Here is a 25,225-nt window from a genome sequence, read left to right on the forward strand (position 1 = left end):
ACCTGGAGGGGTTGAATGTATTTAAGTCAACAGGCCCTGATGATCTTCATCCTAGGGTACTTAGGGAATTAGCTGGATTCATAGCGGAGCCACTGGCACAACTGTTTGAGCACTCGTGGTGCTCAGGACAGGTCCCGGAGGATTGGAAAAGGGCCAATGTGGTCCCTATTTTCAAGAAAGGGAGGAAGGAGGAACTGGGCAACTATAGGCTGGTTAGTCTCACCTCTATCTTTGGCAAGACCTTTGAGAAAATTGTTAAGGATCACATTTGTGAGGGACCAGCAGGTAAAATGATGCTAAGGGGCAATCAGCATGGGTTCATAGCAGGCAGATCCTGCCTGACTAACCTGGTTTCATTTTATGACCAGGTCACAAAATGCTTCGATGAAGGAATAGAGGTAGATGTTATTTACTTAGATTTTAAAAAGGCCTTTGACACAGTGTCACACCCAATTCTTATAAATAAACAGTTGCAATGTAGATTATCACACAGTCTGGTGGGTAGAAAATTGGCTTATGGGACGCACCCAGAGAGTGGTGGTGGACAGGTCAGTTTCTATCTGGAGAAATGTGGGCAGCAAAGTCCCTCAGGGCTCTGTCCTGGGACCGGTACTATTCAATATCTTCATTAGTGACTTGGACGAGGGAATAGAAAGCACCTTGTCCAATTTGCTGATGACATCAAACTATAGGGGGAGGTACACAAACTAGACGGCAGGGGCAAATCCAGGCTGATTTGGACAGGCTGGGGAAATGGGTGGAACAGAATAGGATGCAGTTTAACAAGGATAAGTGTCATGTGTTGCACCTGGGGAGGAAGAATCATCAACACTTCTATAGCCTGTGAAGTACCATTCTGAGTAGCACAACTGCCGAAAGGGATCTCAGAGTAGTAGTCGAGTCTAAAATGAACATGAGTCACCAGTATGATGAGGTAAGAAGTAAAGCTAACTGCACCCTTTCTTGCATAAGTACAGGCCTAGAGAGGTGATACTTCCCCTCTATGCAGCATCGGTCAGGCCACAGCTGGAGTACTGCATCCAGTTTTGGGCACCACACTTCAGGAGGGATGTGGATGGCCTGGAGAGGGTTCAGAGGAGGGCTACTCATCTGGTTAAAGGCCTACGGAAAAAACCCTATGTGGACCAATTGGGAGACCTGAACCTCTTCAGCCTTCACAAGAGGAGGCTGAGAGGTGATCTTGTGGCTGCCTACAAACTCATCAGTGGGGACCAGCAAGAAATAGGGGATACAATGTTTACCAGGGCACCCATCGGGGTAACTAGACATAATGGGCACAAACTGGAAGAGAGCAAATTCATCAGGAAAAAATTATTTATGGTGAGGGTTGCCAAAATATGGAATATACTTCCAAGGGAGGTGGTGCTGTCCCCTTCCTTGGAGGTATCTGAAAGGAGATTGGACAGACATCTGGCTGGGATCATCTGACCCCAGCAGTCTGTCTTGCCTAGGGCAAGTGGTTGGACTTAATGATATAATAGGTCCCTTGAGACCCTAACATCTATGAAAAGGATTAATTTGTATTTGGCAATAGAAATAATGTGACATTCTTCCTAAAAATGTAATCAAGAAAATTCATGGACATAAATGGGGCTTAGAGAACTGTAACCTCTTTTATTCTTTATCAGTTCCCTGGATCCAATCTTTGATCATGCAACTTTCTTTAAACCACATGACCATATAGTGGGTTTCTCTTGTACAGATGTTTGCCGGTCGTGCAGCTAACTAGGGAACATGATCTGAGTAAGTCAAGGTGGGGGAGGGGCAGATGAAATTGGAAAGGGCTAGTGGATTCAAGGGGAGTTTTGGCGGTTCTGGGGGTTGTCCATCCACGGGTGGGGAGGTCAGGGAGCTAAAAATAGTCCAATCAGGGCGGCGGGGGTGGGGGAGGAACAGAGGAAAAGGTGCAGCCCTGGGGCTGGGGCAAGATGTTGTGCTTTCCCAACCCTGGGGCTGCACTCCGAATGCGTACAGATGTTCAGTAGATTGGTCTAACCTATGCTCAAATATAATTAATGTAGCTCCTCAGATGAATTTAAAAGTTAGATAGAACCAGCCATTTTTGTCTGATCTAATCTCCTCAAATGTCTGTACAGATCAGCACTAAGATCAACCTAACCCCAGTTAGGTCAATCCAAGTATAACATTTGTATATACCCTATGTCTACCAATCAGTTTATTAAATATTACTTCAATATCAGATATTCTATACTTCTCTCTGATTCTAAACACAATGCTGCCATTGTGGTATGGTACCACACGTTAAATCTTGACTTTTATAGGTAGTATTGTACGTGCAGGTAGTGTAAATGCACAAAGAGCTCCATGAGAACCATTTAATCTGTAGCTGAAGTACAACCATAACTGGACCCAAACACATCACTGTTTAATGGTGCAACAAATTTAATGCAGAAGTGAACAAAATCATATCCATCTGTATGTTGAGAGAATTTCAAGTTAGGAAATTTGGCTAAAACACTGACTTAACAGAATCCACAATCCTAGGTACCACAAAATATTTAATAGATATGAGGAAAGGAGCAAGATATCACTTCATATTACATTTCCTTGTATTTCACAACATTTTGGTTTTCCTTGAATTCTAAATTCCTTATTTGTATTTATCCTAACTAAATTTTAGGTATATCCACATTCTGGCTACAGATGAACAGTATGTTTGTAATCAATGCATTCTAGACTGAAGTCAGTAAAACAACAGCCAGGGTTGTTTTACTGTTGTTTCTTAGCCAGGGTGCCATAGCACCCTGAAGCACCTTGAGATCCTTTTAAGGGTGCCATGATATGCCATGCAATGTAAGGACTGTTAAGTGTGCAAAAGTGATTCACAAATTAAATGCAGGGTTTCCAAAGAGGAATCCATGGTGTTAAAATCATTCTGACTTGTCATTATCTTTGCGAGTTCTTTGCTACAGATAAATTGCTCTACTGTTTTTCTGTAATCAAAAAAACAGTGAAAACAGAGCTGACATACTGAGAGGTGCATAAAGTTTATTGAGAGATGCTTTGAATCCATGGAGGGGTGCCTCAAGTCTAAAAACACAGAATTCTTCACAAACATCAGTTGGGTGCATAAACATGTGGGTGAAAATTGCAACCACAAAAGAAAAATAACCATTTTTAGAATATAACTATTACAGAGCTGAAAGGACAGTTTCCAAATGTCTTTGTTCTAACAGAGGAAGAGATATTTTTTCAAAAGCCAAGTCAAAACTAATTAGTTTTGTGAAAATACATTATGAAAACATTTTTAGACCTATAGTTGGTTAACTGCTCATATAAAATATTCTGGTATTGAAACAGTATAAATAATAATAAGTCTTTATAAAATAATTAGATTTTGCATTAATAGGAAAGTTAATTATGGTATACACTACTAAGCAGCTTCTATATAGATACAATTAATTATCTATACATTTCTGAACATTTCAGATATGCTGAATTAAAAAGTGTATAACTTTCTTTTTAAGTCCTGTTTTCTGGAACTATTAATTTCCCTTTTCAAAATTTCTTTTCGAGCTTTTTCTACTTTTTGCAGTTGTGGCTACTGCAAGATAAGTGTTTGTTTGGTGGCAGGAATACCTGTATTATACTCCTTTCTCCTCATCCCAGGTTTTTTTTTTATACTTTTCAATCCAGAATTCACTATGGTAATGGATCTGGAGCTATTAAAATTATTTATCATCTCAACATATCTTATTTTAAACAAGTAATCAGGGTTTGGTAATTTTTTTTTAAATGCATGCCTATTTCTTCTTGGTTGGCATATTTAAAGTTATATCAATTCAACTTTTAACATTTTACCAGATGGCCATCTCCTACAATGCAACCTGACAAATCAAAAGGCCACTCTTGCTCTGAAAAATATACGAAATAAATAGAATTGAAAAGCTAAAAGGAATATGTGGAGTGCAATATACCTAACTTGAATTTAAAAAAACAAAGGATTTTTAATTATTTTATAAGAGGAGATTTCAGTTGCACCTCTGGAATCTTAAATCAATGATTTGCCTTTGTGTAACGTGAACGCCAAAGGAAGGTAAAGATTTCTGCTGTGGTTTTTGTATGCAGAATGAGCTTTCAATTAAACTAAGACCTCTCAGGGAAAAAAAAAGAAGCTTTTTGCAAAGTTCATTTATGAATGTGAACTTGATGACCCTGCACATGTTACAAACTTGACTGTTAAGAAAGGAGGTTTTTGGAAAAATGTTTCCTGCTAATGCAATTTTAATCATAGTATGAAAGGGCTAAATATTTAACTAATATATTTTACATGATACAGTAGGGTTAAAGAGTCAGTCTGGACACAGGCAAGATTTAAATTACCATATTTTCGCGCATATACCCTGCCCACAGATATAAGCCGCACCCACGTATAACCCACGGAAAATTGCATTTTTGTAAATAAGTCCATGAATAGGCTGCACCCGTGTATTCCCCGCAGTGGCATATAGACAGGGAGGTGGCGCAGCCCACCCCAGCCCCGGCCCCTGCAGCAGCAGCGGCACAGCTCGGCCTGCCCGGGCCCAGTGAGGAGGCAGCGTAGCCCGCCCCGGCCCCCGCAGCAGCGGCAGCGGTGGCCCTTGTGGCAGCGGCGGCACAGCCCAGCCTGCCCGGGTCCAGTGGGGAGGCGGCACAGTACAGCCCGGCCCGCCCTGGCCCCGGCCCCGGCCCCGGCCCCCTGCAGTGGCGCAGCTGGCCCCAGCCCCTGTGGCAGCAGCAGTGGCGGCACAGCCCAGCCTGCTTGGGCTCAGCGGGGAGGCGGAGCAGCCAGCCCCGGCCCCGGCCCCCCGCAGGGAAAAAGTCTGCCGATAGCCCGCACCCACGTATAGCCTGCACCCATCCATATTTTGTAAAATCGCGTATACCCCATGGGATATATGCGTGAAAATACGGTACTCTTCAGCTCTGAGGCTGAATGAGGACTAGAAATTGGGTTCAAATGAAACTGGCACTGAAATCTCACAAGCTGGCCCCCATACATGCTGGAATTCTCATGTTAGTTTATCACTTGTTGTGGTACCTTGATAGTATCCAAGTCAGCCAGAACAAGAGACAGAATGCAGCCTGGGACCATGTTTTAAGACAACAGCCAAACAGAAGCCAGAAGGATCAGGCTGTAATTCTGGTGCTGCATAATGAATAATGAACAATGCATAATGAACAGCGGTGGAAGTTCTTTAATCTGAAACTTGGCAAAAACAAAACAAAACAAACAAAAAACCTCTCTCTCCCCCTCTAATGCACATGCATTTACAGGATTATGGCTCCCATGCTTTATTTTCTCCTAAGTCTGAAGTCAAACTTAAATGCTTTCTTGAGCGTGACATAATCATGTAACTATTGATTTTACAGGTCTCTAATATTAATAGGACTTGAGGAGGATAATGGTTAAAAGCTGTAATGGCCAATTTGCACAGTGCCTACCTTCATTATATTTGTCTCTAGCTATAAGGCACTCGATTTCTTTTGCCTTGACCATGTGCCATGATTGACTTTATAGAAAATACTGTCAAGTTAAAACTCATATTCAATTAAAGATCTGTGCCTCAGATAGGAAGAGCTGTTGGATCTGGGAGATATTGAAAACATTTCATGTTTTTCCCAAAAGAATGGAACTTGGTGATAATTTTAATATACTTCCATCAGATTTGATACACTACATCTCCACAACTTCTGTGAATTACTGTTTACTCTTTTCTCTCTCCTTACTTTCATTTAATTACCATATTTACTTGAATACAAGACAAGGTTTCTCCCCCCCCCCCCCCGTTAGCATGGGGTAAAACTATGAAACTGATTAAATGCAGCCAACCCTAAGCATGACTATAAAATTCATGGCCCACATAAAATTCATTGCCTACATTGGGCAAACATGCTGTTGGGAATCTATCACAAGAATGTGTTAGTGTAGCCCAGGGGTTTTGAACCTTTTTTGATCGGGGTACCCCCAGTGGACAGTTGATGAGCGGCGGGAGGAGAGGGATCCCCTGCGCACTAGCAAAACCAAAAGTGCCATCAGCTTCTTCTCACCCCTGCTGCGGCCCTGGGGCCTTCCAAAGTAGCCCCAAGGGTACACATGCCCCCAATTGAAAACCCCTGGTGTAGCCCATTTGAATAAGGCATACAGTAGTGTCCATTTAGTGCAGTCCTCCTCACTGCCAACAGTTTTTCAAGTCATGGTGAGCTATAACCTTGCATATAGTTCACCCAGTATCCCTCTGTTGTCCCTTCTCTCAGTCTGGTGCTTATGATTAATGTGGTCCCACCCTCCATGAGGTGAAAGCTGGATGCAATTGCCCTGCATTTTGACTGCATATGAATTTTTGGAGCATCCCAGAACTTGTGACAAGAATATCTGGTTCCAGTCATGAGCGCAGACTAATTAGCACATGAATCCTTCGCGGGGAAGGGGAGGATAGCTGGAATACACACACATACTGAGCAGTGCTGCGGGGTCATCATGGTTTGAAATGCTCTGGACTCTAGTAGGGCCCAGCCCAATGAACTATGTTCATAAGCCTTTTGCTTTGGATTAATATCACACATAGTTTGTGCTACATATATACCTGGCAGGGGAGATAACATGATCAACCAGACCTACCATCTTCTTGGCCTTGAATCGACACAAGTGTAGTTAGAGGGTGAAGGCCTGTTTCTTGCATTGTGGGCAGGCTGACTCCTGTGAAAGTCTACAATACTTCCAAATTTAAGGATCTCAGGTACACAATTTATGGTGATGGGGGACTGCTTTTGGGCTTTCCCCCTAGCTTGCTCCTTTGACCTTTTGGCTAGAGGCACACAGGATTAGGGGGCATCTGAACTCCAAGGCCTCTGGGCTTAGGGCTTGCACACAGCATGCCTGCCATGGATATGGGAGTATCTGAAGCCCTAAACTGATGAGTCTGGGAAGTAGGCTACTTGCCGGTGGTAGTGCCACACAGACTTGGATAACTGATCTCTGCTCAGTCGAAATTTAGAATTTAATTCAGAACTGATTTGGCCTTTGTGCTACATATAATTATGTACCAAAGTGCTGCTCAAAAGTGTGTTTATGGAGTACCTGTGCTAAAACTTTCAGCAGTTTCAAAAAAAGGTAAGGGCATCAATTCTGGATGAACTATATTAGGGGTACTACATGCAAATTGCTACATCCATGTTTAATTTCAAGGTTATTGTTTTCAGATTTGCTCCTCACTTCCATGTATGCAGAGAGAGCAGGGTCTGACAGTAAGGAGAGAGAGAAGGAGCTGCCAGGGAAAAAAGTTATGGGGAAGCAGACAACAAAGGACTATCTGACTCCCCAGATTTACTTTCACTTCTGTAGCAGTGGGAGGGGGACAAATTCAAGACAAACCTCCAATAATTAGATTCAATACCTGGAAAATTCTAATAAATGTATAATTGTCTTATAGTTGTCTTATAATCAGTCATCTTTTCTTTGAGTAAATATGGTACTATAATTCATTCTTTGTTACTGGTTTGACACAATATTCAGTACATCGTGCCTTTTTAGGTTTCTCTTTCATTAAAAACCAGAACTGACCAAAATATAAATAATAAACTTAATAAATTAATACTATTTCTCTATTTGCATACAGTCTAAAAACAGACTCCAAATATTATGGACTGACAATTTAAATAGTTTATGCCAATGTATTCCAGTGTACATCAATAAATTGTTTAAAATTTACTTACTTACTGTAGCTACTGCTTGTTTATTCACTATTTTAAATTTATCATATAATTGGTCATCTAAGATGCTTAGCATTGTTTGTGCTTGCTGAGCAGGAAATATGAATTTGAAAATCTGCAAAGATCTGGACACTTCTGGTCCATTTTTGAGCCAAAATCATGGTTCTCTTCCTTCAGACAATTCTGAGGAACAAGACACTTTTACTGTCAAGAAGCAAATAAATATAGTTGCAATATTTGTCTCTTTTTCTGCAGTTATCCAGTAGGGGTGTGCGAAATGGGCCCTATTCAATTCAGATTTGGCTCCAATCAGGGACAGTGATTTGATCCACTAATTCAGAGCACTGTCCCTGATTCGATTCAGCCGTATCTGAATCTGACGATTCGATGCTGATTCAGTGAATCAGTGATTCAGACACAGGCACAGGTTTAAAAGTTTCTTCTACATACCTTGAGGTAGCAGGTGCAGCTCATGATCACTGCGGTGCTGAGGTGGACGGAGCATCCCACAGCAGCATGGTGGGGTTGTCCAGTGTGCTTGGCAGCAAACCCAGAAGTAGACTGGAAGTAGTTCCAGTCCACTTCTGGGTCTGCCAGGGAGTGCATAGGGGACCCTCCCCCCGCACCCACCTGGCCCAGTGATCAGCCACAGGGGGACCCTGGGTGCCCCCCCAGACCCAGGAGGCACCAGTCGCTGAGCTGGAAGGGGGGAATGGGGGGGGCAGCACGCTCCCCGCTGGACCCGGAAGTGCTTCTGGTCCACTTCCGGGTCTGCTGTCGAGCATACTGGGGAGCCCCCTGTGCTTCTGCGGGACTCTACATGAACCCCAGCACTGAAGTGATCATGAGCCCCTGCTACCTAGAGATATGTAGAAAAAACATTTAAAGCTTAATGTCTGAATCACTGAATCTGTCTGAATCTCTCCGAATTGATTCGGAGGCTTCTGAATCGATTCAGAGAGACTAAAGGATCTTCTGATTCAATTCAGATTCAGAGTTTTGGCCACTGAATTGGGCCAAATGTCTGCGGAATCAAATCAGAGACCAAAGCTTCACACAACCCTATTATCCAGCTCTAATTAGGGTAATATTCAAAGACTATTGAACTGAAAAGCAATATTCTAAAGAAACAACAATAACATTAAGCATTCATTTCAAATTTAAGATGGTCAAACTTAATAAATAAACTCTGGCTCAGATTCTCCATTTTCTTGCATCTTTCATAGTTACTTACAGCTTTAAAAAGTACAAAACACAACCAGATCACTAAATCTGTATGTTACACCTACCTCGTGCTCAGAGCCTGGACAGTAGGCAGGGTTGAGGCACACCTGGATCCTATGCACAGGGCTGGACCAGTGCATGCGCTCACACCTGTGGACCTAACCTGCATACTGACCCTGCTCTGGATCTGGCCCATAGACCCACCCCATCCACAGGTTATGGCCCCATACCACTTATCTGGCCAGTGGGGCCAGAAAGTTGAGTACCACTTATTCGGAGATAGAAATTACATGAGAGGTGACTATAGCCAGCCCATTGTTTAAAACAAAATAAAAAAGTATTATTTAACTTGCAAGTATCAGGGAAAAGCCAATTTATGAAAACATCTTGCTCTTCAGATAAAAATGAAAACCAAAATCTACTCAGCATGTATACTTCCATGTTAACTTTAAGATGAGTAAATTTTGAGAGATTATTTTATAAATAACCTAGCGAAAATACAAGGACGTTGCCATTAATCTAACTATAAACTCCATTAACATGCTGCTATAATATTTATAAATTTATACACACATTCTTGATAGGTAATGATCTACTTAATGAACTCACTTCTCTCATGCTATCTAATATAATCCAAAATTACTTTGTGTGCTAAAAAAGTAAAGCATTATTTTTTCTTTCTATCATGATTTTCTATGTATATTCAACCCCTGAGGGTTTCCATTCTATACATCATGTAGATTTGAAAGCAAGCTCTCAATTCCCTCAAGTAGTGTTGTAACAGAAGGAATCCTTATTAGCAGACAATTATAACTATTTAATTCTATTGCCCTCTATTGACTCAAGGCCAGAAGCACAGATGGAACTTCACAATGGGGGAAGAAACAGAAAATGAACCAGAGGTAAGTGGTTGCCATTTGCCATAATATAAAGATGGCTGCATAGTGTTCATGGGGTGTTCACTTTGTACATCACCAGTTAAAATAACTTTGATTGCTCTCCTCAAAGTGGATGCCTATAGACATGCAGGGAGGCTGCTCCAACACACTGTAATTACAGTGTGCCAGAACAGGCTTAATTAATCGAGTCTGCCAGAGCATGCTAATTAGCACACCTCCAGCAGTCTCTGCATCTCGTGCATCAGCATCCCCATGCTTCAAAATGGTGGTGGAGGCACTTTAACTAAAGCTCATCGAATGTTCACCTGTTCACCTGTGCATTAAGTTTGGAAAATTTAACCCAAAAAGTGAAACTTCCCCAATGCTATGAGTGAGTAAAAACATGGAATAAGAATGGGAAGCATAATGTAACCTTATATGCTATATAGAGAGGTCATCATTATCTTCCTATAATGCATAAACACTCAGATAAGAGGTGCATGATTTGTGCCAAACTACAATCTCTGAACATATCAGTGTGCAGCTTAAAGGGACTGTCAAAGTAAGTAGGGTCAGAAATTCACTCTGGGGGGGGTTTTTAAATCTGTTTACAGAATCTGCCATTTTTTAAACAAATGTTTCAATGGTCTTTTCTTCTAGAAATGGATGCTAGATTCCAACAGCCCAGCACTCATGTGAAAAATATTTTTCATATGTGTTGGAAGAGGGAAATGTGTCTAAAGAAATGGTTTCATTTTCAAGGAGTTCTTATAAATATCAGCAAGAAGAAAAATGAATTATAAAGTTATGAAATAAAAACTTAACAGTTTCCTTTTAAGGAGCCCTTGCTTGATTTGCAAGACTTCTTTGGTATCAAATTAAAAGTACATTCCTGATGAAATCTTATATTCGGTTATAATAATAGAACAACGGGGATCTAAAGAGTAGTATAAAAAACATGTTGCCCCTGCAGTTTAAAAAAATGGATTTTTACTCACTGAAACTAGATATGAGGCTCTCTCACTATACATATACACACTTGCTGTTTCAGTATACCTGCAGTTGGTTCAGTGACATAAATTTCAAGAGTTAAATTCTTCTTCAAAAGCAGAAGCATTTTTATAGGTCACCCTTTGAATACATGGGTTAATAATGTCCAAAGAGGGGATAAACTACATAAGAGGAAAGAAATTTTTCGAATTTTCCCTTCAGTTTGGTGACAGGATTTTTCCTTTAAAAATTCTAAGGGGCTCCCGAGAACTCCCTCTAGCACAGCATGAACATTACATAATTCATACAAAGGATTAAAAGGCAGAAGGGGGAAAATAACTGCAATCAAAATGCTCTCAAAGTTCAATAAGCTAGTAATAGTTTTACCCAGAAAAGTTTCATTTTAGAGTACTAAATATTTTATTAAATAAGCCTATTAAAATGAGATCACATTGGAGGATAACAGAAATTCAACCTTAGAACACTTGAATCTAATAACACGCTCAACCAAATGCAAAATTCTATTTCCTGCTAGATCAAAATTTAATTGTTCCACTTCATTATTTGATAATAATAATGAATTCTATTAAGAGGCTTATTTATTACTGTTCTCCTTGGGCTACTCCAGAACTCCAAGGTAACACTGTTCTATTATATCAAGTTTTAGAGATAAGAGTGTAACAATTTAGTGGAAGTAAAAATGCTGATCTTAAAAATGTCACACTTTTTACAATCTTAACTCACCCAAGAACTCTTTCCTAAATCACAGCCTTCCCACCAACTTGAAGATGACGCACACATATTCATAAAAATCACCTCTGTTTATACAATGTATTTTATGTCATGCATGACAACATTTAATCAATATTGAGGCTTATCTACACAACAAAACACACAGAAGTAAAATAAGCCTTGTTATGACACTCAGTATTATATTGTTAAGGCCAACAGGAAGTAAAATTTTCATCTGTTAATCATTTGACAACATTAAAAAAAAATCACACAATTTATATCATCAACTTGATTCCTGCAGCAATCCAATTAGAACTCTGCTTGAAAACACAAATGAAAATATTTATATGGTCAGTTATATTAATCATTTGTATCACTTACCTTGGTAGAAAAATTCAACAAGGAACCACTGATGCTGCCAGTATTACACTTAAAATTCAGGTATTGGTCCGGGTGATAAACTGCTTCCCAACTCCCCACATCACGGATCAATGACCTGTCTGAATTTGCAGATATTTTCTGAAAGGCTGTGCAAGTCATTCCTATGAAGCTTGATGGTTTGATCATAAAGGCCTCCAGAGCAATATTAAGAGACACCTGTCAAAAATTGAAAAATATACTTTAAAGGGAATCAGTAGCATAAATTATGCATTGGGTATACTCTCTCTCTCATGCATACGTAGGAAAAAAAATATCAACATGTCTCCTTTGGACTGTGAGTAATCCCACTAAGATTAAGTTTTGTCTCCACATAACATCCCTCCTTCCAAGCCTAATCTTCAGCGCCTACACTGGTTGCTGCCTAACTCTCATATCCAGTTCCTGTCTGATTCCCAGGTCCTGCCCATTCTCCAGTCCCTGTCCTAATTACCGATCTCAGGCACTGACTTTAGTTTCTGATTAGGCTCTGACTCTGATCTGTGGATTGGACTACCCTAGCCCTGGTTCTAATGTCTGAGCTTGCTTGTCAGAGCTAGCTTAGCTTGGATGCTGGCACAGAAAGCTCCTCGAGCAAGTTTGCGGAAGATGTGAAACTGGAAAAGATTGAGAATGTGTTGGAGGATGTGAGCACAATTCAAAGGGTTCTCAACATATTGGAAAGGTGAGCTAGAACAAACAGGATGAAGTTCAACGCAGACAAACGCAAGGTGTTACACCTAAGCAGGAATATTCAAAAACATAAATACAAAATGAAGGACAGCTGGCTGGATGGTAGCACTAGGGAATAAGACTTGGGAGCCTTCATAGACCACAAACTCAATACAAGCCTGCAGTGTGATGCAGCCACACAAAAGACAAATATAGTTTTGGGCTGCATCAACAGAAGCAGTAGGTGTAAGACACGAGAGGTGATAGTGCCTCCCTACTCGGCACTGGATAGGCCTCATATGGAGTACTTTATGCAGCTCTGGGTTCCACATTTTTAAAAAGACATGAAGAAATTCGAGGGGTCCAGAGGTGGGCAAAAAAGACGATCAAGGGCTTGGAAGGCAGTCATACGAGGAGAGGCTGAAGGAACTAGGCATGTTCAGCTTGTGCAAAGGCACTTAGGAGGGGACATGATAATACCCTTCAAATCCTTGAAGGGCTGCCATGAAGAAGAGGGAAACCACCTTTTCTCTCTTGCCACTGAAAGGAGGACAAGGACCAATGGCTTGAAGTTGCAACAAAGTAAATTTAGATTGGATATTCAGAAAAACTTCTTCACTGTTGGAATAGTGAGGCAGTGGAATAGACTGCCTAGGGAAGTTGTGGACTCACCATCACTGGAGATGTTCAAGAAGGCTGAACAGTAACTGGTCGGGTATGGTCTAGGTGTAGCTATGCCTATTTTCTATTATGGGTATTTCCTATGCTTCTGGGCTTTGCTGGTGGCTCCCATCCTGCCGTACCGCTCCCCACCCCCTACTTTTTCAGCTATATACATCAGGGTGTTTTTAAGTCTCCCCAGAGGCATTGGGTGTTGGCCATGGTTTACTACTGCTACATTTATCAGGAGATTTAGTTTTACAGAGATTACATCTAAAGCTAATGTCCACAAGCTTTGTGCAGTTTTACTCTGTTGAAAGAAACTACTGCATTTTCAGTGAAGCAGTTTACTGGCTAATTGCTTGCTGGCTAAACTCCAAAAGGAACAGAAGTTGCTTAGTATTGTGTGAGACTATATATGAAAGTCCACAGCTTTGTTTATTTGTAAGCTGTACTCAACTGTATTCCAATTCTCATACAGAAAACTATAAGAAGAAAAAAGCTAAAGGACAGCAAATGGATTAGGGACATATATTTACATTTTTTGCAAACAAGATTACTTTGGATAGGAATGATAACATCCACCTAAAGCAGGGACAAGTATGAACTATGGCATTTAAAATAACATTTTAAATGACATTTAAAATAAACAAGATGTTTATACCAACAGACCCTTTCTTGTTATAAGTTGGAGCGGTGGGGGCTAACATTTTTTTTGGCAGGAGTACCATAAATTAGCCCTCCAGTTTCCCCGAGTGCCACTCTAACATCCTTCCCCTGCCAAATCCTCTCCTATGCTTCCTGTTCCTGCCCTGTGCTACCTGCCCAATCTGTTACTCTGTTTTCTATTTCTTGCCCTATCTGCCATTGTGCTTCTTGCTCCATCCCCAATCTGCCATGTGCCACACACGTGAACTGCCTGTGCCACTAGTGCCATGCATGGACCCAGGTTGGCCACCCATGAGTTACAGTCATAACAGACCAGAAGTTCCTGGAAAATAAAGTGCTTTCATAAATGGTAGCTCACACACTAGGTTAACCCTGGATGGATGTGTACTGCCCTAAACTATTTTCTGTTAGATCACTTTATCAAACATCTAGATGCCATTCTTGAGTGTTAACTTAGAGTACAACTGCTGCTGCCCCAGGTAATGTTGTTCAGGGCTGCACTCTAGCCTCAGACAGAGCTTGTTTGCTCTGCCTGAGCACCAGCCACATGCCCCAGCTGTTGCTGACTCAAGTCAGTGATAGCTTTGGATCCCAGGCCCGCATGCAGCCTAGTGTGGGGGGGAAGGGAGTTTCTGTCTATTCCCATAGCCACTCTAGGCCAGCAGCATTGCGAGGGGCTGCAGGGGAAAGAGTCCAGGGTGTCTCTCCCATGCAAGCCGAGCCTCCCCGCTCGTCTCCCCCACCCCGAGGCCCCAGCCAGAAAGTTGTGGGGGGCCATCACAGTGGAGGGGCTATGTTTCCCCTCTTTGTGTGTCCTGTTCCCCCCCCCCCCCCGCAGCAACTGCTGACAGTAGCTAGTTGGTAGGGGAGTGGTTCTGGGGAGACAGGATGCTCTGGGAGGTGAGCAGGCAGACTGAAAGCCCTTCCCCACCACTGAACAGCAAATGTCTGTTCAGTTGGCTCCCACTCCAACTTACTGCAGTTTGAGTAAAGTGAGATAAATTAGAGCACTTCCACCAGGGGCTTTTGAACATCTGTATTTAGCCTTATGGTATAGAGTGCTGATCATCCCTAAAGGGAAGCTATGGAACATTCCTGGTTGAAGGTTCAAGCTTCTACAATTTACTCTCTACTGAAAAAAGCTCAAGCACAAAATTTACTACCTTTCTAAAGAACTGTAAGATGCACCTTTTTGGCCAGGTCTCCCTAAATGGCTTAAGCTAATAATATCTAGAATCATATCTGACAGCCACATTAAAAGTTGCAGACAACAAAGGAGCCTATTGTTTTTTCTCTTGCGGGAACTCTTAATTGACACAATTCAAATCTTTTTAAAAAGGACCCAGATACCACTGTGAGGGCCAACCTACAAATGAAGTGAATTTTATTTTTTTTTTTATTTTACTATAGTTGCAGAATCATCAATGACTGATATAGTGAATATTTATTATTGTAGTGGTATGTCTTAGAGGAAATACATAAGTGATAGTACCTATAACTGTCCTTTTTGACAATCAGTAACATAATGTAAAATTTGCAGTCTTCTACTAAACTTAAGTGTATATGCAAATTGCTAAAGAAACCATGATAGAAAATACATCCCAACAAAAAGTGTTGTGATTTTATGAGATACCTTTGAAATAACTTGAGTATTACTGGTCAGCATCTGACTTGCAATGTGTTCCACACACTGTACAATCCTGGTACAAGCTTTCTCTTCATTTTGTGCCATCCATAATACATGGTCATCTACTAACATCACATTACTGGCAATTTCAACTATAGCATCTCCAAGCTGTAGGGAAAAGTCATTACAAGGAAAACTATTAGACAACTAAAGCAACAACACCGGTGATGAGTGCAATTGAAAGTCAGAATCTTCTATCATTTAGGGAGATGTGCCCCTCTGTTAAATCATTAAATGTAGAGAAATACAGAAACTGAGAACACAGAAGTGTTAACTAACATAAACAAGATGTTCACTACTTAACTGTGAGATAGTCACTTTTATTTGGCTTGTTTGATTGGTTGGCTAGTTGATTAGGTTTTTTTTAATTATTAATTTGGGATTAAAGCAGATGCTATCAGTCTTACTTTTTCCTAGTAAATAAACTAAGTTAAGGGTTTTCCTACTTTACTTGTTGATTATAGCTGTGATCAACTCTGGTTGGTAATTTTGAGTTTTTCATTTACTACTTCATTTACATATTTCAGATAGTAGAGAGGATGAAACCCACAAAATGAAGGTACTTTTAGGATTAATATTGTAGGACCCATAATACGAGTGTGTTGTATTTTGACAGGTACAATAATTTACCAGAAAGCCTCAAATGCTTCTTTGGCAACAATGTTTTCTTTCTTATCATTACAAATAACACCTTTAATTACTAAATATAAACGAGATTTAAAGGAATCCTTCTTTTCTTTTTCTTTATTTTTAAATATTTGTGGATTAGGCACTATTATGTGTGGTTGATTTCACTATCTATGTACAGTCTATGTCACTGTCTCTATGTACAGTCTATGACAGCCCAATTTCTAGAAATGTTAACTCACACTTCATTCTATTTTAAGTTAGCAAGATTTGCAGGTCCACAGCCCCTTTGAAAATCAGTTAAACATTTGTTATTTCATTTTCTTGCTTCTGTGGATCTGTACTGTAAAAGCTCTAGTAAACTCAAGAAAGAAGATCAGAACCCACTCTCTTAGGGTCCTTAAAGAAATTTGTCCTACATGGCAAAGTTAAGAGATATACACTTCAGAAAATAGGCAAATATGATTGTAATCACCTTATTTTTAATCTATTTGTTAAACCAATTAAAATTCACGTTGATCTTACTTTTTTTTAAGTAGTATCCTATATTATATAAAAAGACTCCAAGAAAAAAAAATAGTACTGGAGAAGGGAAACATTTGTAAGGAAAAATTATACTGAAAGAAATTTTCTGTTCCACATGTGTAGATGTGACATTTTTTCAGTTCACACACACACACACACACACACACACTAACTAATATTATTCGGGAAATATAAGTATTGAACACTGAGTTCTAATGTGAACAAGGTACCAAGAGATATTCTGGAATTGAAATATGGAATAGGGAGGATAAGTAGTTTGGCAGTTGTACTACTGAGAACAATTTGAAAGCTGCAGTGAATCACAAACTGAACATGAGTTTGGCAATGTAATGCAGTCACAGAAAGAACAAATGCAATTTTACATTAAAAAAATCCAGTGTAAGTATGTTACTGGTATCACTATTCAATAATGGTTACACCTCAGCTGGAATATGGTGTCCAGTTTTGAGCACTGCGTTATAAAGAATACAGAGAAACTGGAGAGGATCCAGAGGTGAGCAATGAAGATGATAAAGAGGTTGGAAAGCAAGCCAGGTGAAAAAAGACCAAATAACAAGGTTTATTTAGTTTGGACAAAGGGAGATTTAAGAGACAGGATAGCAATTTTCAAATATCTGAACAGCTGCCAAGCAGAAGGTAGAGAAACATTATTCTCTCTTTCTACAGAGGACAGGGCATAGAGCAATGGGTTTAAACTGTGGCAAGGTAACTGATATCAAATCTCATGAAAAAACTTCCCAACTAGAAGAGCAATTGAAAAATGAAAACCCTGTCTAAAGAAGTTGTGGGATCTTCACTTGAAGTTTTTCAAATATTCAGTAAAAGGAAAACATCTTGAAAGCAGTAATAGTGAAATAGACTTAAGGAATGGCTTAAGTATAAAAATTAGATTTGAGTTTATGGTCCTAAAAAACAATACAATTTTAAATTTTGTATTAAGCACTTCCATTCCCAAGGAGAAAGACATGATGGGACCTCTTTATAAAGTTCCTAAGCAACTCTATTGGAACTATTTTTCCTTGTCTGGAAACGTAATCACTAGACGGTTGTTGACAAATTGTGTAATTGACATGGTGAACAGCAATAAAAAAAGATTAAGAAAGTGGACAGAGTAATTTATGAAAAAAAAATTAAAACTTATATAGCTCAGCTAAGCAACAATTCAATAGGGTCAGAATAATAATAGATACATAAAAGATAGGACATCCAGGATTTTAAAATCGTATTTTAAAATAAAAATAAAACAGAGAATAATGGCATGCTCTCAAATAAAGACAATCTGGACTAAATATAAATATGTCCTCTCAATAGTAAGATATGCTACACTGAAATTAATTAGCCAGGAGATATTAACTGCAGAAACTCCACAGTGTGCGACATTAACACCAGACAGGATTAGGAAATCATTCAATGAAGTAAAATTCAGCACTGGCTGAGAGATAGCTTTAAGGAGTGTCTCAACACAGAAGTTGTACCAGTTTAACTAAAAATTATTTAAATTAATGAAAATCTCTTTGAACACACTTTTATTCATTCACAACTGACATATTAACTTAACTTGAGCTATAAGTCAGTTACAATATAATATATAGTGTCCACACCCATGTGCACGCTTAACTGCAAAGTAAACTAATTAGCTGCTGAGTAAAGCATCACCATCTATATGTGTAACACTATTAGGCTGCAGCAAATGAATTAATGTCTTCATAAAATAGTACTGACAGTATTATCTTATGATGGGGTAATTAAGGGTGCAGACAAAAGTGACATTTTTTGCCTGATTTGGCCACAGAAAGCAGTCTATAGCTTTGACCAAACCCAAGTGCATGGTTGCAGACAGCTTCAAAAACGGCCAATTGGGTGAAAATATGACCCATTGCATGAGGTATCAGATAAAGACATTCCAAAATGTAGCGTCTTTTGTAACTTGTATCTGTAAAGCTCCCAGCTTGTTCCTGTTTTTAGAATGGAAGGGGGGAAATGGAGCAAAGGGAGTTCAGTCTGGGTGGTTTCCAGCCCCTCTGAATGGTGGGGCAGGTATATTGGAGTCTCCCCAACCCTGAGGTGGTGGGGGGCTCCAATTCACTCCCAACCTTCAACACCAGCTGGGGAACCCCAAGAATGAGCTCCCTCAACTACCTTTCCCCCCTCCCATTCTGAAAATAGCAAGCAGTGACAGAGAACCTTAACCATTGCTATGGAAATTTGGCTGCAGGATTTCAGTCAGGCACTAGATTCCCCTACCCACTAAAACCAATAGTGAACTTCTGTTTGGTCTGGGATAACGTTGTAACTCAGAACTCTTTGCAGAAATCATCCTGAGTTACAGCTGGGAGCTGCACTTGTGTCTGCACCCTAAGTGTGATTAAACCCATGTCTAGATGCTGAACACAGGTGTAAATTGCACCCAGTCAGCCCAGCCAGCACCCTTGTGCCCCAGTCAGCCCCTCTGCCACCCAAAACCACCATCCAGAGGCTGGGGCTGACTTTTTGTGCCTCCTGACAGCCCAGGCCAAGCAAGGCAGAAGTGACCCTGGTGTAAATTGTTCTGCCCTGGCTCACATTGGTGCTGTCCTGGGTGCACATGTAGATGCTGCACCTGGAAGTGGTTTACTCTGGCTCAAACTACTCTGGAATTTATTGCTTCAACTTTAACTGTGTGGGTATGTCTGTACAGAAGACTGCATTATTTGAAAGCAATTTTTAGCAAAATCAGTGCAACTTCCACATATGGATAAGGCGCTTGTCACTTGGATTGCATGGCAAAAAGACAACAGTTCAGGAACATATAAATAGGTAAAATCAGGGTGGTAATGAGGGATTTGAAAGAGATGAAGCTGATTAGTAAACCTGGAAGTTAGAAGCATTTCCAAGCCCAGGAAGCAACATGAAACAAACTGAGGCTGAAAGTGGGAGGAGGAAACAAAGGGAGCCATTAGCAGAGAGGATGGAAATGGTATGTAGTGTGAGGGATTGGGACATAATTGACATGGATTATCAGGGAAGAAGGGTGGAATTGTGTGGATACTTGAATAGTGTATAGGACTAGAAGCTCCTTCATAAGGAAGGATAGGGATGCCCATAAGGAGATATGAAGTGGTGCTTGCTTATGTAGCGAATAATGTATAAACTGTCAGTATCAGAACCAAAATAGAATAAAGGGAGGGAACTATAATTATTAATAGGAATTTTTCTACTCAGATGGTAAATTCTCACACTGTGTTAAAAAGCAACATCATCATATTGGGATTTTGAGCCAAGAAGCTAAAATGCAGTTGTAGCTTTGAAATATGACTCTTGGAGAGCATTTGGTATGCACTTTAGGTCTGGCATATGATGATGAAATTAAAGTTGGAGGCATTATTAAAGTGGTACTAAAATATTAACTATTACAAACCCCAAAGCCAGAAAGAAATGAAAATCATGAAACTTAAAGAAAACAAATGTTTTAACTCTAACTAGCATGTATGCAAAAGTTACAGGTTAAGAAATCTTTATGCAAGTAGTTACTCTGAAAATTAACATTGAAAACTATTATGAATATCCTTGCTGTTCTCTATATATAAAAAAAAGCTATTTTCCCCTTGAGGTTTCCATAACTTTTTATTAAATTTCCTTGTAACTGTCATCCATTGTGCTAAAAGCTTCTATAGAAAGTTATCCTTTGAAAGAAGCATTTTCTCATCTTCATATAACAAGAAATATACATTTTTAGCTCCTCAAAACTTTAGTGAAAACATCTTTCATACTTATTCTGTTGATGGTACAGAAGAAACAGAATAAGCATTTGTGACACACAGACAGTTAAGCGAACATCCAGATGGGAAAGCATCTGGAGTTCTGATATATTATCCACTGTATATTTTTAAATGACTCAAAATAAAGTAAACGGTTTGCATTCTGAAGTACAATATTTTGTTTCAAAGCAGCAATGGCTCTGCCAGTCAGATGGGAAGGCACAAACCTCCTCTTGGGCATGAAGAAACACACTGCTGAGTATTCAGAGCATATAAATTCACAAGTCCAGTAAGAAATGTTAGATGCTGTGTTGCAATGTATGCCAGAATACATTAAAAAAACACCATGTAAAAAAGTAAAGTACATGCTTTTGAATGAATATATTAGATAATTTAGTATCTTACATCTTCAACTTCATCCATGAAGCCTATTAATTTTTCCATTATGAAAGCTAAATATATAATATCCATTTTATCTGCAAAGTTGGAAGCACCTCTTGTGTAAGCCATCAGCTGGCGGGAAAATTCAGGAGCAGTGGTTCCATTGATGTGCATCTGAAAATAAATCCAAAGCATTACATATAATATCTAGGTTACAGAGACTTATGTACATGCTAGTATTGCAACCAAAGGCCATGTACAGACACTTGGTTTCTCCTGGGAGGATCGCTCATCTCCCAGGAGAAACCACAGATGTACAGACGTTTAGGATTTTTTCTCCCAGAGTAAAAATGGCTGCTCCAGAAGAAAAATAACTTGGGAATAATCAGCGTTAAAAAATTCCAGAGAGAGTTTCTCTTGAGAAAGCAAATGTCTGGACATGTTCTCTCCTCAAAGAAGCCAAAGCACTGCCCTCCAACATCCCAAGGTGCTTTCCTCCCCAAGAAGTACGTCACTTGCTGGACTCTGGTGCTCCAGGCAAACAGGGAGTAGAATACACCCACGTCACAATCCCAAATTGTGCTGAAGGGAGATAGGAGGTATCTATACATAAGCAATGAAGCAGCTCCAATGTGCTGTAATTATAGCGTGTTGAAGCAGGCTTGATTAATTGAGTCTGCTAAAGCGTGGTAATTACCGTGCTCCAGCAGACTCCAGCATCTCATTTATCAGCATCCCTGCACTTATAAGTGGTGGCAGGGGTACTTTGACTAAAGCTCATTAGATGAGCTTTAGTTAAAGTGACCTTGCCACCATTTTTAAGCGTGAGGATGCTGATACATGAGATGCTCCAGGCTCTTTAATTAAAGCAACTTTCAGCGGTGCTCTAATTAAAGCACTCCCCCACTCACAGAGCACATGTAGAAACAACCAGGCTGATGAAGCGTCTGGGTCAGCCAATCCATTCGGCCCTGTGCACTGCTGCCATTCTGTGTCCAGGAAGACTGAGGGAGACTATGGAGCATGCTGACACGTGTGTACCAGGGCCCCCCTGGCTGTGCAGAATCAGCACTTCAAGCTCTCTGTTCTTCAGCAGCTCAGCATTCAGGCATATCCTTGTAAGTTTTTTGAAATACTAGCTACCAGATTCCATTTAAAAATGGAGGGTTAGTTGGAGGGTTAATTTCTGTGTGCATATTACAGGTAAAGTTTTTTTTATTAATTCATAATGTTTGCTACCAATTGATACATTTATATAATTCCAGCCATGAGTGAAGTGTAAAAGCACCGTGAGAAAATTCTACAAAACATAACAGAAACTTAGGCCACTACAAGACATTCTTTTAAAGGCATGAGAGGATCTGATTCCTGATCTCAGCAATCATGCTTCCTGGCATGCCACATGTGCATGGCAGGAGGAACAATTGTGAGATCAGATCCCAGTCACAACCTATTGCCAATGTAGGGGCCTGGGATCATGATCCTGGCTCCCCTGCACTGGAAAGGAGCAAGGTAGGTGCTCAGTATTTCTATGGGTGGAAGAGCCCATCAGCTGACTGGCACTCCCAGCCTCATGAGTGATACACTGTACTGAATGGCTCTACTGAGCTCCCAAAGCTGGGAGTGCACTGACAACATATTCAATTTAAGCCGTCATGGGAACCAGCCACAAAATTATTACATGTATTTTGTGGCTTATTCCATTTTATCATATATTAATTGCTTGAATGTGTGGCTGGGCTACTACTTAAGACATGAATAACTGGTTAATCATGATTTAAGTGTAACATCTGCCACGGCCCTTACAGAATCATAGGATATTTTTATTGATTTTGTTGACTTATACAATTTAATATTTTGGATATCGTTCTATGTTGAACTCTACATGTTTGAGGGGTCAGTTCTATAACAGCATATTAGGTTTCCAACAAGAAAATCAAAGCCAGTCTATGAACTAGACTCTTACCTAAATGCTAAAAATATATCAGAACCAATTTACATTAATTCTTGCAAAGTACTGAGTGCTTTGGTTTATACTCAGTAAAATATATAAGCACTAAACACTTGTCCATAAGGATGCTGAAATATATACTTAAATTTAAGCATGAACTTTAAAAGCCTTGCCAAATTTTTAATAAAACTGTTCAACAAAGAACTTTAAAATGTTTTTGAAGCTGTGAACAAATTTAATTCTCAACTCTAAAGAGATTTGCTACTTGCAAGCCTATATCAAATATTCCTGTTTAACGGTTTTCATGTTCCTATAATGGTATACCTGAGCAAAATGACTAGCCTTAAGCCTGCATGAAACAGGACTTGAAACCAATATAACTGTTACATATGTCCTCCCCCTGAGTTAATTCAATAAAATACGATTATATTAGCAAAAATCAAACTATGTTCATGCCAAATTTTAAAAATTTCAGCTGTCAAATCTCAAGTGTTGTTTTTACAGCAGGCTACAATACTTTTACAGCAGATACATGCATTTTCTCCATGTTAGGCAACTACTAAAAAAAGGGGAGAGGTGAAGGGGAGGCAGGAGAAAGAATTTTCCTCATCCCTCCAAAAACAAAATTTTCAGGCACTGACAACTATCTAACACCTGAGTGGCAAACAAAAAGGCATTAGAAAATTACAAGCAAGCAATTATGCTGCAACTTTTATCATCATTATTAATAATCATTTAATATAATTATGATATTAAAGTGTCAAACAATTTAATGGTTTATCAAACATGTAATTTCATATTAAATAATCATAAGAATAAAAAATATTGATGAATAATATGATTTTTAAAACTCTTCCAACAGAGAAAGTGAAACCCAGGAAATTGATTAATGAAAACAGAAATAAAAACATAAGTTCTGTAAAGAAAATGTGTATACATATGTGTAAAATGCTGGTATGTGTGAGATGCAGGTAGTTTTCCAGAATAAAGGCAGAAGCCTGAAACAGAAAATCTACTGTATTCATTTGTTGAAACAACAGGCACAGAGGCAAATCAAGTGACCAGGAAAAATAAAGGCAGACCTTTGTTGTAGTATGCCACCAGCCAAACTATTTTATTTAATTTCTTTTCTTCAGATTAACCTCAGTTTTCCTTCATAAGAACTTTTTTTTTAAGTTTAGATTTACATACCAACTGTTCTAGACAAATCATATTTCAAGATTTTATTTCCTTGTTCTGTTGTCACAATATTGCACATATGTTTTAGTTTAGTTTAATTCAAATGGTATCTCTGATGTCCTTTTTCTGAAGAAGTCCCAAGGGAATAAGAGATCAACAAGTAATTCTCCTCTTTCCTCTACACCTCTGATAGCACTGTTTGTTAAGTATCATGCCAATATTTCTTTTTTTTTTCAGGTAATAAACTAGAATATGACCTTCCCAGAACTAAACAGATAAAAACAAGAGTCCAGCCAGCAGTAGCTTTAGTAGGCACAGAAGACAGTCTGCACATCTCTCTTCTGTGCCTACTAAAGCTACTTAAACTTTGTACTGAGCACAAGAAGATATTAACTCAAACACACATCCGCTGTATATGCTGCTCCTAATTACTTTTTCATAGTCAAGCTAGAGCATAACTGGTATAATGTATTCATTTAGTGCTTTACAGAAATGAAAGTGTAAATGCTTCCTGACCTGGAAAACATACAATCTAAAGGGTTGATTGAATAAAATAATGTGTGCTGGCAGTACGCAGCCTCTCTCATGAGATTTAGCAATTTCCATGACCAACATAGGGAATGATAGGAAACGTATAGAATTATGGGAAAGAAGGGTGTGGTGAGAGTTTCAATAAACCATGATAATGTTCAAATTGTTAGGCTGAAATCAAAGCCCACACACATATTTGCATGTTTGTTTATTTTGAAAAAATGCTAGTGAAAGGAGAGAAGTGTGGTAATTTCTAGCCAACAGAAATAAATTCTGGGCAGGTAAAATAAGCTTAGTGTAGGAGGGAGGCTGATCAGAAATCAGTGAAAGAATGGAAGATGACAAAAGAGAGTAGCTGAGTGAGACAGGTTAAGCAGAGGCATGAGTGTAGGGTGGCAGATGAAAGCAGACATGGAAGCAAGTGCAGGGTTGTACAGTTCTAAGAACCATTCTCCCTTCTACAAAATTCCCTCCTTTTATTTCTTGACCCCTGTTTTGCCTCAACTTCCCCAATCTTCAGTCTTACTTCTCATTTTCCTTCTCCAAAATAAACCATTTGGCCTGTGGGGTTTTTTTCCATTAACCTCCAGAAGCATGTGATATTCTTAAT

General features: G+C 39.5%; 1 protein-coding gene across 3 annotated transcripts in view; it reads right to left on the bottom strand.

Moving 5' to 3' along the window:
- ADGRA1 (adhesion G protein-coupled receptor A1) overlaps positions 1–25,225 on the bottom strand; it is a 593,458-nt gene that overhangs the window by 240,727 nt on the left and 327,506 nt on the right. For 2 of the 3 annotated variants that reach the window (XM_014607805.3, XM_019484192.1), the window contains 3 exons: positions 20,979–21,128; positions 15,610–15,771; positions 11,940–12,155 (listed from right to left, as the gene is read on the bottom strand). In XM_014607805.3, coding sequence (XP_014463291.2) covers positions 11,940–12,155; positions 15,610–15,771; positions 20,979–21,128 — 528 coding nt within the window. Of the gene's footprint in view, positions 1–11,939; positions 12,156–15,609; positions 15,772–20,978; positions 21,129–25,225 lie in introns of those variants that run through there. The other variant, XM_019484194.2, reaches the window with a different exon arrangement.

Source organism: Alligator mississippiensis, chromosome 6, assembly GCF_030867095.1.
Source record: "Alligator mississippiensis isolate rAllMis1 chromosome 6, rAllMis1, whole genome shotgun sequence".
NCBI classification, from domain to species: Eukaryota; Metazoa; Chordata; order Crocodylia; family Alligatoridae; genus Alligator; species Alligator mississippiensis.